We start from the raw sequence: 13,123 nt of genomic DNA, 5'->3' as shown, positions 1-13,123 counted from the left end.
TCTGCAAAGCCTGAGCAATGTCAGATTACAGTGGCTTAAATGCAGGCAGCTAAGTAAACTAGTAGAGAGATGAAAGGACTGCCAAGATGATGAAATGTTCCTTATAGACAAGACTGCAACGTGGCTTTGAACAAGACAAAAGAAAACTTGTTCCTTCTTTTTAAGGAACATTGGAATGTCTCCAAGCCAGCTAAACCTCCTTCTGAAGATGGCCAAAAAGAAGACCCTGCAAAACCAGCTAGCACTGTCAGTCAGGCCAAAGATGTGAAGACAACAAGCCTCTTTGAGGAAGAGGATGAGGAGGATTTATTTGCAATCACTAAAGAGAGGTGAAAGTCCTGGGAGGGGAGTGGGAAGGCATTTATTCAGAACAGCCCAGTAGTCCTTTCAAAACCAGACCCAGGCATATTGCAAGTGTTGGTTCCAGGTACTGTTGCTGAGGAGGAAGGAGGGGTGTGTGAGTAGGAAGGGCAGTGCTGGGCTGTTTTCTTTCTGTGGTGGGTCATCCTCCTTGCCACCACTGAACTGGCCTTTCCATTTCTATGCCAGTGATATAAACTCCTTTTTTTATCTCTGCTTCTGCAGAAAGCTTTGCAGACAAGAAAGAGGGTGTTAGAATTGTTGGGACAATGAGGAAGCCAAGTGCTGTATCTGGGAACACTTGCTGCAAATGATGGTCCTAAGTGATGCTTTTAAACAGATGCAGTGCATGGCCACTAAATCTCCCACTTTCTTCTCTTTCTCACTGCAGCCAAAGAAAGCCACAGAAGCCATCACTGTTATTCGAAGATGATGATATTAATGGAGAATCATTCTTCAGCTCCCAATCAATGCTACTTCCTTCAGCTGCTAAGGCTGCAGTGGTAATTCCCCATTCTTTTAAAACTAACATGGAACACTTAGTATTTTTACAGTCTATTTTCATTGTTAGGTACTGAATATAAGTCTAACTTGTTTTACACAATGGCAACTCTAGCAAATTGGGAATGGGAACACTTGGAATGGGAAGTCTGAACTCTTAAATGTACAGTATTACTGCTATTAGCCTAATAGAGACTTCAAAATTTTCTTGAAAACTTACCCTAAATTTGTTTGGTTTATGCTAAAGGCCCTTCCTAAGGATGTTTTGAAAGCTCTCAACCATTAAATAACACTAAAAGGAGCAAACAACTTACTGCTGACTCAGTAGCCTGGGTTAACCTTTCGTGTTACCCTACCCAAGATGATTCAGATGTGTAAACAGGCTTCTTACTGGCTCTCCCTTTCATACCATCCTCTCACTTACAAGTTTAGCCCATGATGTATTGCCTGTCTGGTTGTGCTTTGGAATTGAGAGTAGGAGATGCAAGGGTTTAATAGAGCTGTATCTGTAGTGAGGATTGTTGCATGTGTGCTTCCTGGCACTCTTCAACCAGATTCAAAATCTCATAATACTGGAAATTAAGAGTCAAAAACCAGAATGTCCCATGGGAGGAAAACAGCAGAAGTCACATGTATTGCCAGTGTCCTAGATGTCTGCAGTAGGCAAACTGAGATTCTGCTATCCCATGCAGCCTATGCTTTTTATATATAACCACCAATTCTGTGTTGCCAACATTCTCCTAATTTTGCAGGAGAAAGTAAAACCAGCACAAGCACCACCTACCTTTAATGAAGAAGAAAAGGAGGAAAAAGAAGATCTGCCAGATAAAACAGTGAAGTCTAACGAGGTACAAGATACACTGTGGTGTTCAGAAGAGCCTGGAACAGCCCCTGTGCCTCGAGGAACAGATGTTGCAGGGCAGCAAACAAAGGAAAAGGTGAGAGATTTTCTTACATTAATCTGAAGTTTGGTAAAGATTCAGTTAAAAAAAAAAAAAAAACCAGCCAAAAAACACAATCAGACAGTGCTGCCCTGGCACAGAAATGTATTTCTGGATTGGAGGAAAGAGTAACTCTGTCTCCGTTTAGCAAAATCACTTGTCAGTCAAACAGCAAATTGATTAAATGGCATTTAAAAGTTGTTTCCTAACTGATTCCCTGGAGAGGGATTGGGATTTTTTGGGGGGAAAGAGGTAGGCACAATCTGGTTTTCCTCCAGAGTGAGTTGGGTAATCTTCATTTACATGAACAGAGCTTTCCCTTAAAACATAGCCTGTATTAATATATAGATTTTTCTTCAAGCTCAGTAATTTTGTTTCACCATAATGTGTGATGGTTTACAAAGTAATAAATGTTCTTATGGTCTTCAGGATTGTGAATTTCTGCTGGACAATACTGTTACAGAACAGTATTGATGAGTATTGAATGTATTACTGCAGAAGCTTCAGCAGAACTGATCTTGGGCATAGTCTTACTGAGTAATTGTTGAGGAATTACCAGCTGATGAATTTCCATTGTAGTTCTTACTCTTCACACTTTTCCTGAGCACATTTAGGGTTCTGGTAGTGCTGTTCACTCTAAAGTACCCCAAGCGGTATGAGCTAGGTAACTCAGAGGTAGTGGCAAAGCTGATTAGTGCAACCTTGTGGTGCACATGCAACCTGACATAGAGATGAGGAGAAAACCTTATGCAGGAAGCTGCTTATCAATAGTGGCACAGGGTAGGGTAGAGGAGGAAATTTGTCTTCCTTTCAGAGCTGGAATGTGTGTTCTTTTCTTTGACAACTGTCTCTTGCTAATCTGCTTATTGATATTCTGTCTGCTTTGGAAAAATTATTTGAATACAGTTGCCTGCTTGGTAATGATTGCAGAACTCTGATCACTACTGGTATTTAACCAAGAAAGCTTAGCAGGATTTTTGGGCAAACCTGAAATAAACAACAGGCTGATTTTTTTTGGTTTTTTTCTTCTTTGATGGAGCCTTTTGCAGTAATATCTTCAGAGCCAGCTGGCAGTTCAGATCTGTTTGCAACATCACCACCAGCTCTGGAGAAAGATGTGAGGAGCCAAGCTAAGAAAGTGTTAAGCTTATTTGAGGAGGAAGAGGAGGAGAGACTGGAAGATGATGGCATAAAAAATACACAGAAAGGAGTTGGTGTGGTGAGTGTAAGGAAGTTCTTGAACACTGGGAAATGGTATTTCCATCTCTACTTTTCTAGGCAAGGTCTTGTTTTTACCTTCCCCTCTCTTCATGTCATGTAGGCTGATGTTTCTCAATTTCTAACCTTCCAGATTCTTCAGTGAGAAATTATTCCTGCTCTTCCCTGTGATCCTGAATCCTTTTGTAAATTTTCCTGTTCCTCTAACTTGAAAGCATTTTACTGCATGCTAATATGAAAAAAAAATTCTATACAGATATTTCGGTGCAGCTACTTGATTTTTGCTTTACGGAACTGACTCTTCAATTATTCCTCAAAGTCAAAGATACTAGGAAGTAAAAGGATGTGGAGTTTTAAACCTTGTGGTTTATCCCTGTTTGTTTATATTGTTACAGTTTGCTTGCTGGATATATGCCTTCAGATTTAGATTCAGTAATAATTACCTTAATTCTATGTTTAGTTCTGTTTTGCAAGTATGTGTGTTCATTTTTTAAAAAAGCTTCCAGCTACCATATTATTAGTCTGGTTTTCTGATATAGTGTATACCATCAAGAGGTGGACTTGGAATTTTCAGTTGCAATATTCTTGTTTCTACTTGATGCAAATCTACTGAAATTTTTTCTGTAAGTTGGAAGTAGTGTCACAAGGTACATACTATGTACTACAGTGTACACAAGGTTTTGTCATCTTAGTGTGACCGTGTAAAGTAAGCAGCCAATCCGAAAGCCCTTGGAACTGAATGAAATAGAAAACTGTTGGAGAAAAATCAGTGTTTAGAGCAGCTTCTGAGTTAAAATGCATTGTTAGCTTGGACCCTTGTTCACTACCTCTGAATGAATACTGCATTTGGTTTTTTGTGGGGAGCACACTGGGAGATGATTGAAAGAAGCCACGTCTGTCCTATGAGTTTGGAAAAATAGAAGTCAATTCAAATATTTCCTTTAAAGCTCTCATCTGTCAGCTTATAGTAGTCACAAAGTGATTAAGGTACTGAAATGCAAAAATCAGAACGGTAATTTATGAACTTAACATTTTTGACAGACAAATCTGAAAGGTGCTACTACTTTTTTTTGCTTATTTCAACTTAATATGTGTTTTGTGTGTGGATAATTCTAAATATGTATTAGGTTTTCACATATCTGGGCATAAACAGCAGTTCTAGCGCTCTAAAAATGTGACCTGGTTTTGATACGAAATTAAAGCTGGTGCACAGAGAGGCTGAGAATGTAATAACGAAATTACAGTAATAAAAATCATAGAAGAGAGTGTATGGATGAAAAATGGTGTGCCAGAAATTAAATTCAGGTAGTCCTTTGCGGTTCCTGGAGACTTGAATAGGAATGGGAGAATCAGGCTTTATTCTTATGATGACCAGTCTTGCTGCCTGGATTTTGTGTCTGATGTCATGGTACTGGACATCCAGTCATGCTCTGAAGAGGCATCCTTTAATTTGATTTGTTTTAATAGAGACTGATGAGTGGTGAAACATAGATATGGGCCTTTACCTGGACATTTAAGTGGGCCCTTTGCAAGCCAGACCTGGGTGCCTACAATGACCACAATCACACATTTTTTTTGGTGTTCGAGGAGCTGATACTCATTACTTTGCCAGGTAATGGAGGGCTTATAGTGTGATACATACAACTTCAATGTTACCCACAGCAGCAAATTTGAAAGTAAAGTTCTTGCCAAAGGCAGTATGTTGCATTCTTTCTTGTGGGTGTTTGCTTGCTTTCACAGAAGAACAGGGAGTCTAGCAACAATAATAGCTTTACAGGCCTTATGCTTAAAAAAAAAATTCTATTTTTCTATTCTTCTTTGAAAATATCACTTAAGAAGTCAACTAAGAGATTCTCTTCCTTTCACTACTATGTCCTGTAGGTTTAACTCAAATTTTTGAGGCATAAAAGTCTGGAATATAAACCTTACTGTACAGTCATGATAACATACTGAAAACATTTTTTTTCCCTTTGAAGGAAGCTTCACAAGTAAATAATAGCAGCTGGATCTTAGATCAACAGACACAGATACTGTGGTGAATGTCTTTTCATTAAATTGAAATGCAAATACAAATATTTACATTGTAAGTTTTGCAAATTTGGTCAAAATAAAACATAACCAGCAGTTAAAGCTGTGTTTTTGTTACCACTGCAGAGCTGTAGTGTAGCCTCAGGGGAATTGTAACCTGCCTTATCATGAGGAAATAGCCTCCTCACGGAGGGAGTTTCTCACTGTGTGGACCTTTCTCCTCTCTTTCCAGGCTTCTGAGAAAAGTACTCGGCCCAAGAGCACTGGGGTCTTTCAAGACGAAGAGCTTCTCTTCAGTCACAAGCTTCAGAAGGACAATGACCCAGATGTTGACCTCTTTGCCAGCCCCAAGAAGTCAGTGGTGAGTTCAAAGCCCTTCTCTGAACCTCCTATTCAAAAACAGTCTTGAAGGTGTTCTCTGCACTGGTGTTCCTTGCTTGGACACAGCTTAGAAGTCACTGATTTCCAGAAAGGGCCAAATGCTAATGTCAGTTATTATTCTGGCATCATGGGCTGAAAGAGATGTGCTTTGCATCTGTAACACGTCTTTTCTTTATCTTTCATTTCTTTAGTCTGCAAACCATATCCTGAAGCCATCACCTGGAGGAGGGCTTTTTGGGGATGATGATGAGGATGATCTCTTCAGTACTGCTAAAACAAACATTCCGGTACCTGTTTTTCTATTGTAAATGGCTTATATAAAAGAGATTGGAAAGAAGTGTACGGGAGGGATTTTTCTCCATTTGTATACCCACAAGAAATAAAGTGACTTTTCAAATTTTTTGAGAGAATGGAAATGGTCATTGTGACCCTGAAGACATAGGGAGCAAACAGATGCATTGGGTCTCCTAATGTTGGAATGAGAGAATTGGATTCTATTTATTTTTGTGCACCACTGGGACTGGCTTGGGTGTAAGAGAACACACCTGAGCAGAAATCATAGTAGAGTTTTGTTTAATTGCTTAACTTGCTAATATTACTTGGCTGTGCTTTATGCATGACTGATGAGCTGTGCTCTGTGAGTTGTGTAATTCAAGTTTCTGCAGGTTGGTTTGATCTCAGGTAATGATGCAGTATTAAAATCCTCATGGTCACCTGATAGCTTTTAAAGGGTGAGTAGCTGCAGTAATGAACTAGACTGTGTTGCAGGTGGTCTGAGGTCAAAGTCCTAACATACATTCTAAACTGCTAATTTTAAATGTAGTTATCTTAATTAAATTGAAACTTTTGCTTTAGTTTATATTCATGTCCATAACTGCAAGTTAGGCTAGGAAATGGGCAATAGTGCCTGGAAACATTTTCTTTGAGGACTCTGGATGGGGTGGTCTTAAGTAATTAGTGCTTGGGAGACTATATATGGAGCCTGGTTGCTTGAAAACATAAAAATAGCACTGTTCCTTAGCTAGTGTTGTGCTCCTATTGTCTCTGCTGTTTTGTTGATGAGGAAATAGTATGCATTTGAAAGTTTATTGAAATGCTCATTATTAATTGTTAGCACAGACAGCAAAGGTTGAGGTAGACTAAAGGAATGGAGGAATGGAAGCTCGTTGCTTTGCAGAGCCATAAGCCAGTGCCTATTGTTGTAGTGAGTTGACCTTGGCAGGATGCCAGACACTCACCAAAGCTCCTCTCTCACTCTCCTCTGCAGCTGGACAGGAGAGAGAAAATATAACAAAGTTATATTTTATATAAATGAGCTGAGATAAAGACTGGGAGAGATCATTCACAAAATAAACAGGAAAAACAGACTTGAATTAGACACATTAATTGAATTTATTTCTAGCAAAATCAGAGTGGAATAATGAGAAGTAAAATAAGACCTTAAAAACACTTTTCCCCCACCCGTCTCTCTTTCCCAGCTCCACCTCCTACCCCCAGTGGTACAGGGAGATGGGGGTTAAGGTCAGTTCATCACACCTTGTTTCTGCCACTGCTCAGAGAGGGGAGTCCTTCCCCTGTTCCAGAATGGGGTCCTTCCCACGGGAGACAGTTCTGCATGCATTTCCCCAGCCTAAGTCAATCCCATAGGCAATTGTTCTCCAGAAACTGCTGCAGTGTGGGTCACTCTTCCATGGGGTGCAGTCCTTTGGGCATAGCCTGTGCCAACCTAAGTCTCCCACAGGGTCACAAATCCTACCAGGAAACCCGCTCCAGTGTGGGCTCCTCTCCCACAGTTCTGCAGGTCCCTGCCAGGACCCAGGCCTCCCATGGGTTCACAGCCTCCCCTCAGGTAACCACCTACTCTGGCCTGGGTCTCCTCCACAGGCTATGGAATCTCTGTACCCTTTTGGAGAAAGCTTCTACCAGTTTCTCACAAAAGCCACCCCAACACCATTACCAACACCTGGCCATGCAAACCAAATACAACTATGCACAGCAGGATCAAAAGATGTGACTAGTTTTCTGTTCAATTAAAAAGATTTTTTAAATTTTTGCTTGTGTTTCTTTTGGGGTGGGTTTTTTTTTTTTTGGATCTGCGCACCATGCTTTTTACCCCATTCATGTTGACTTATTTCCATAATGCTTCCAGAAAATGGCTGAGAAGAAAACTCTTCAGACCAGTATTGGCCCTTCTTCAGTGACCAGTAACCAGGAAAATGCTTTAAGTGCCAAGCAAGATGATACTCTGAAGGCATCAACTACAGAGGCAAGTACTTAAATCTTGTGCCTTGAACAGCATTCAAAGAAAAAGGAGATATATCATCCTGTTTTAAGTGTCTTGGAAAGATGAAAACCAATGCCAGGATTCACTGGCTGCCAGGCAGCAATGCATGGCCAAACTTAGCTTATCAGCAGGTGCACTGTTACTAGCAACAAGTTTAAATATTATTGATGTTTTATTCATTGTACACGCAATTTAAAAAGTGAAATGGCAGTGAAGAGCTACACCCTAGGTCCAGCTATACTGAAAATGAGTTGTTTCTTCTCTGAAGTGCCAGTGTCTGTAGGGGTGAATGTGATCTTTAAAGGTAGCCTTTCTCAGAAAGGAGATCAGGGCATGCAGCACAGTTTAGACTCTCGTCTTGGAGTCTTTATGGTGAATAAACAAGACTCCTGTCTTTAATCTTGCAGAATTAAGAGTCTCTGGGAGAAGTGATCTGGCCCAGAGTTCTGGCCTGTCCCTCACCAGCACTGCTTGATGGCTTTTCATGTGTAGGAGATTAGATTTTTGTTGTAGGGAGTGGGAGTTGTTTTTCTCGCCTGGGCTGAAGAACACAGAGCAGCCTCTAGGGCTAGTAATTAGCACGACTTCCCTTTTTGTGAAGTGTTCCTTGAAATGTAGAACCAGAGTCATCTTCCTGGTTTTTGTAGCTGCAGACAGCCTGCTGTAGGAATGGTGTCAGCCTATCTGAGGTTAAGCTGAACACCACAGGCAATTAAGTGGAGAACAATCTCCTCAGATACTAGGATACCCTGTCATGCTATCAAGCCCTTCAAACTAGTGTCTTAACCCTTGCAAACCCTCAGTCACTTCATCCTAGCTGAAGGAGTTCTTACTGCCCAGTCTTACCAACAGCAGTATTGCCTAGTTCACAGAACCATGCAGACTACAAACTTCTGGAGAGCAAGCCCTTGAAACATGCACCTTAGCTGATTGGATTAGTTCCTTGAGTCCTAGGATTCACCCAAGTCTTCAGACCAAACAGCTGCTCTTGCCCTTTTAGCCTAGTTTTCTTTCCAGCACTACTGGGCTGTTCTTTTTAGAAGAACACTCACTTCTCTGAAGCTGTTTGCATTGAAGTCAGTGGAACAATTTTGAGGCCCTCTTGGCTTCCATGTAGGCTTCATTGAAGTCTGTAGCCCAGTTACAGCCAGTCACAAAGAGAAAAGTTAGATCATTACCCGGCAATGTGGCTTCAAAGGATTTTAGGGGACAGAATAAGTAAAGAGAGAAAAAATAGCAGTCCTGATTTGATTTGATTTGACTAGCAGTGGCAGTGACCTGGAGAAGATGAATGTTGTTCAGTTACCCTGGCAGAGTATAATATTGGGTAGAAAGACGGGTGAATGAAACGTGATAATGAAGACGGGGCCGTGGCATGTGGGAAACTGAAACTGAAAACTTAGTGACTATAGCTCTAATGGTAGAATGTGATAGCAGGGTATCTTCAGAAGAAATTGGTAAGCACTTAGCTGTTTTCTATACATATATTAAAATGAAAACTATGGTTGGATTGATAACAACTTGTTTAATACAATGTAATTTTGTGCAGAAATCTACAGGTCCTGTTCCCATTAAAACCAAAGAGCCTTCATCTCGGATTGGAAAGCTACAAGTAATTAACTTTACTGGCATTTTAACTTTCAAAAAAAACCCCAGACAATCTTCCTTGCCTCACTGATGGCTTTCCCTGAACCAAAATCTTATCGCTTCCTTATCTTATTCTTGCAACATTATTATTTTTTTCAGATGGCATATTTTTGATTGCTTTTTCTGTGTTGCATGTTTAATATTATTTCCTCCTTCTGTTTCAGTTCTGACTCTAAGCAGCACTATTTACTCATATTGGGGGGGCAGAGGGTGGGCTCCTCTTTGAACTGCTGTTGTTTTTAGCACTATTAAGTATGTTTAGGGACTCTCAGGGGGGACTGTGGTCATATCCCTGTTCTGACACAAAATGACTAATGACTGTATCACAGTACCATTCAAAGTCAGACCCGCTGTCTCCTCAGACAGAATATTGAACTACGTAGGTGTTTGGTCTGGCATAACTTGACCCTGCTGTTCCTGAAGCTCTTACACAGAATAACAGTGTTGACCACTCCACAGTTTTAGTGAGACAGAGCTTGTGGGAGACACAGAAGTTCTTCGGTCTGAGAAAAACCAGGCACTTTAGAAGTAGAACTTGAATACCCAAATACACTAGTTCTTGCACCTTCTCTGGAGCCATGCTTGCTCTGTAGCAGTTAGTTATGCGATCTCTTTTTGTGTGTATGTTTTTGTTGTCTGTTTTGTAGGCCAACTTAGCTATTAACCCTTCAGCCTTACTACCTGGTGCAATGCCTAAGGTTTCCAATGTCAAGTCCCCCTTACCAGTGCTGGACACTCCATTACATGAGCCCAAGGAGGTACAGAGCAGTGAAGCCTTCTCTGCTGCAGGAAGCAATGAAGAACTCGGCGTAAGCTTTGATCAGCCCATGCAAGCAGACACCTTGCACAACGCCAATAAGGTAACCTTGGTATTCAGGACAGGAGGAAGGGGGATTAAAAACACAGTCTGTCCTCATGCAGGAGTTTGTTTTGGTATGCAAGTTCTGCGAACAGTATGTTTTATCTGAATCTAAATGGGAATGTGAAAATCTAATCCCTTCTCACTTCTGTGGATCACTGAAGAGAAAGTCTAGCTTAGCACCTATACTTAGCTCAGTAAGGGGCTTATGCATATACCTGGTTCCTTTTAAAGTGAATGTGTACGTTTTCAAAATACTGCATTTCCCCTATTGGTTGAAATTAGTGTTAGCATAACATCTTGTCCTATCCCAGGAGACACCAACCTAAAAAAAGTTTAAAAAGACATCTTTCTAGGCTTACTATAAAACAGGCTACAGGCAGCTGCTTTGACAAGCTATCCAAAACACATCACTGCTGTAGGTTGACCTTTACCTCCCCTGTGGATAAAAATGTCATGCTGTCCTGAACTGTAACTCTCAATTCTTTTTCAAAGAAAACTTTTGTTTTCACACAAAGGAAAACAAAAAGAAGCGTTACAGCTTTTGATGTGGCAAATCTCTGCCTCCTGTTTTTCACTTATACTTTCTACTTCATGGTCTGCAAAAGGCATATTCTAATTAAAGAGACTTAGTAGTTCTTTAAAAAGATGGAAGTGTCAGCCACGTAGTTAAGATTTCATCTAGGTGCCTGTGATTTTATAAGTCTGTGGGGTTTCCTGAGAGCAGCAATTTGAGTAAGATAACTTAAAATCTTAACTTTGATTCTTTCTTCCTTTAACGCTGATGAGGCTGTTCATTACTAGATGAGCAGTGGAGATGACTTGGCAGGATTCAGCAGCTGTCACCACAACAGCTGACTTGACCCCGTAGTGACAAATGGGTTTGAAGTTTGTACATCAACCTGGTGCATTACTGTGTAGGCACAGTTGTTTCCAACAGCAGCGTGTTCCAACAGACAAAGCTCTCTATTGTGATACTTTTAAATAGGGTTGCAAAGAATAGAGTGCCCGTAGCTGCATGTTATCAACCTTGAATGTTCATTTTAGTTCAGTGATGATGCATGTTTTGTTGCAGAAGTAATCTGAGAAGAAGCGTCTTGGTAACTATACAGTGAATGCTTTTTGTGGCTCAGGTTAGATATTGTAATGTTGGCATATCATCAGCCTTTCAAGTTTGAGTGTTAATATATCCAGACAAATGCACTTTTTTCCAACCGCTGGAACAAAGCAACCTGCCCAGCATTCTGCCTGCCCTTTCAAAGAACAGTGGATGGAGCAATTAACAAAGGCGAAGAAGAGGGTATAGTGATCCATTTCCTACCCATGTAAATACTCCTGTCCATGTGGGACAGGGGAGAGGCCATAATGGAAGCTTGCAGGGGGCTCCCTTAAAAGCAGCAATTAGCTGCAATAGGCTATGCATAAAATGAAATTGCATGGAAAATATAATTAGTTATGGCTTAAACTGCACTGCAAAAGCCCCTAGATTAGCAGGATAACAGGCTGACTAATGTATTACCTAAAGCCAAGGGGCTAGAGTGGCTTGCTGACCTGTTGTGACTCTATTTGCGAATGCCGTTGCTTTTGTACGCCTGTTCCACTGCTGTGGAATGACTAAGGGCAGCAAAACAGAAATCCTGGGTTATATTTCTGAATTTTCCTCCAAACTACTCCAAACGTGAATGTCCTGTGGGGCTTTTTCCTTATGTATGATCCTGATTTGCTTTTCCTCCTTCCCTACAGACCAGGATCAGGGTTCCAGGGAAGCGCAGACCCCCTAGCAGAAAGGCGCGCCGTCTGGCCGCTCAAGAGGCTGAAGTGAGCGAGGAGGTGGACACTACTAAAGAGTCACACTTGTCTCTACCAAAACAGACATCAGCAGTTGTGAACATAAAGGAGCCTCTTGCTGCTGAAGTAGAGTCCAAGGAAAATGGCTTTCTCTCTAGCTTGTCTCTACCAGCTCACAGCAGTGTTTTGTCTGCTGGGACAAACAAACTCCTTCCTCCAGAATCCACAGAAAATGAAGATGATCTGTTTGAATCTGAAGACCTTTTTGCCAGCAGCTCAACATCCAGACCAGCTGCACAACCGAAGTTGAAGGAGGGAATGCCAGACAAACCCATCAAGGGCAAGGAGAAAAAGCCTGATCTGGGTGATCAGGACAGCAATGATCTCTTCCAGCCGGTACAACAAAAATCTTCAATAAAAAGCAGCCCTATACCTTTTTTGGAGGAAGAGGAAGATTCTCTCTTCACCTCTCAGAAAACTGGAAAAAAGGAATTGAAATCTGCTATCCACCAAGCAGTTGACCCTACTGCCCAAGATATCTTTGAGGTAATGGCTGAACCTGCCACGTTGCTTTTTTGTTCCCCAGAGCCATTTGCAGACCCCTCTCATTTAGGCTTAATGGAGGCAGCTGAATAGGATGGGGTGTGCAGAATAAGGGGGTGAAGTAATCTCTCAGTCCTGCTCCACTGCTGGGATATAGAAACTCTTTCTTTGGTTGTTCAGCCCCTAACTAGCAGCAGTGGTTTAAAAGGTGGAGCCTTAACACAGAGCAGGCATGCACTGAATGTGGTGTGATAACATAGCTTTTTCAGAATAATAAGGTATTTGGTTCTTCTTTGTTAACTGTCTGTTCAATTCCCACCTGCTAAATAATGCTTTAAAAAAGGAATCAAAGTGGTGGGCTGGGCACTTGATACAGGCCTCTGTGTGCTGTACTTGACTTGTGTCCAATCCGCTGCTAAGGCACTTCTGCCAAGTCCTCCATGAGGAAAAGGGTCTCAAACTTCCTGCTAGTTAGGTTGGCAAAGACCACTCAGGTCATTAGGCTCAGCCTTTATCTGATCAGCCCGGGAAACCCAAGTCTTCTAAACGTCTCAGCTGCAGTGTACAGATAAT

General features: G+C 41.3%; 1 protein-coding gene across 7 annotated transcripts in view; it reads left to right on the top strand.

The window, feature by feature from the left end:
* The window catches only part of WASHC2C (WASH complex subunit 2C), a 33,236-nt gene that overhangs the window by 18,244 nt on the left and 1,869 nt on the right, over positions 1 to 13,123 (top strand). For 2 of the 7 annotated variants that reach the window (XM_040070734.1, XM_040070732.1), the window contains 10 exons: positions 166 to 329; positions 752 to 863; positions 1,614 to 1,799; positions 2,842 to 3,021; positions 5,281 to 5,409; positions 5,621 to 5,716; positions 7,579 to 7,695; positions 9,263 to 9,325; positions 10,008 to 10,220; positions 11,963 to 12,553. In XM_040070734.1, the coding sequence (XP_039926668.1) occupies positions 166 to 329; positions 752 to 863; positions 1,614 to 1,799; positions 2,842 to 3,021; positions 5,281 to 5,409; positions 5,621 to 5,716; positions 7,579 to 7,695; positions 9,263 to 9,325; positions 10,008 to 10,220; positions 11,963 to 12,553 (1,851 nt within the window). Of the gene's footprint in view, positions 1 to 165; positions 330 to 751; positions 864 to 1,613; positions 1,800 to 2,841; positions 3,028 to 5,280; positions 5,410 to 5,620; positions 5,717 to 7,578; positions 7,696 to 9,262; positions 9,326 to 10,007; positions 10,221 to 11,962; positions 12,554 to 13,123 lie in introns of all 7 variants that reach the window. The other 5 variants (XM_040070733.1, XM_040070731.1, XM_040070738.1 and 2 more) reach the window with 3 other exon arrangements.

Source organism: Hirundo rustica, chromosome 8 (genome assembly GCF_015227805.2).
Source record: "Hirundo rustica isolate bHirRus1 chromosome 8, bHirRus1.pri.v3, whole genome shotgun sequence".
Classification (NCBI taxonomy): Eukaryota; Metazoa; Chordata; class Aves; order Passeriformes; family Hirundinidae; genus Hirundo; species Hirundo rustica.
Note: the sequence above shows the minus strand (reverse complement) of the source record. Positions and strands in the feature narration are given on the sequence as shown.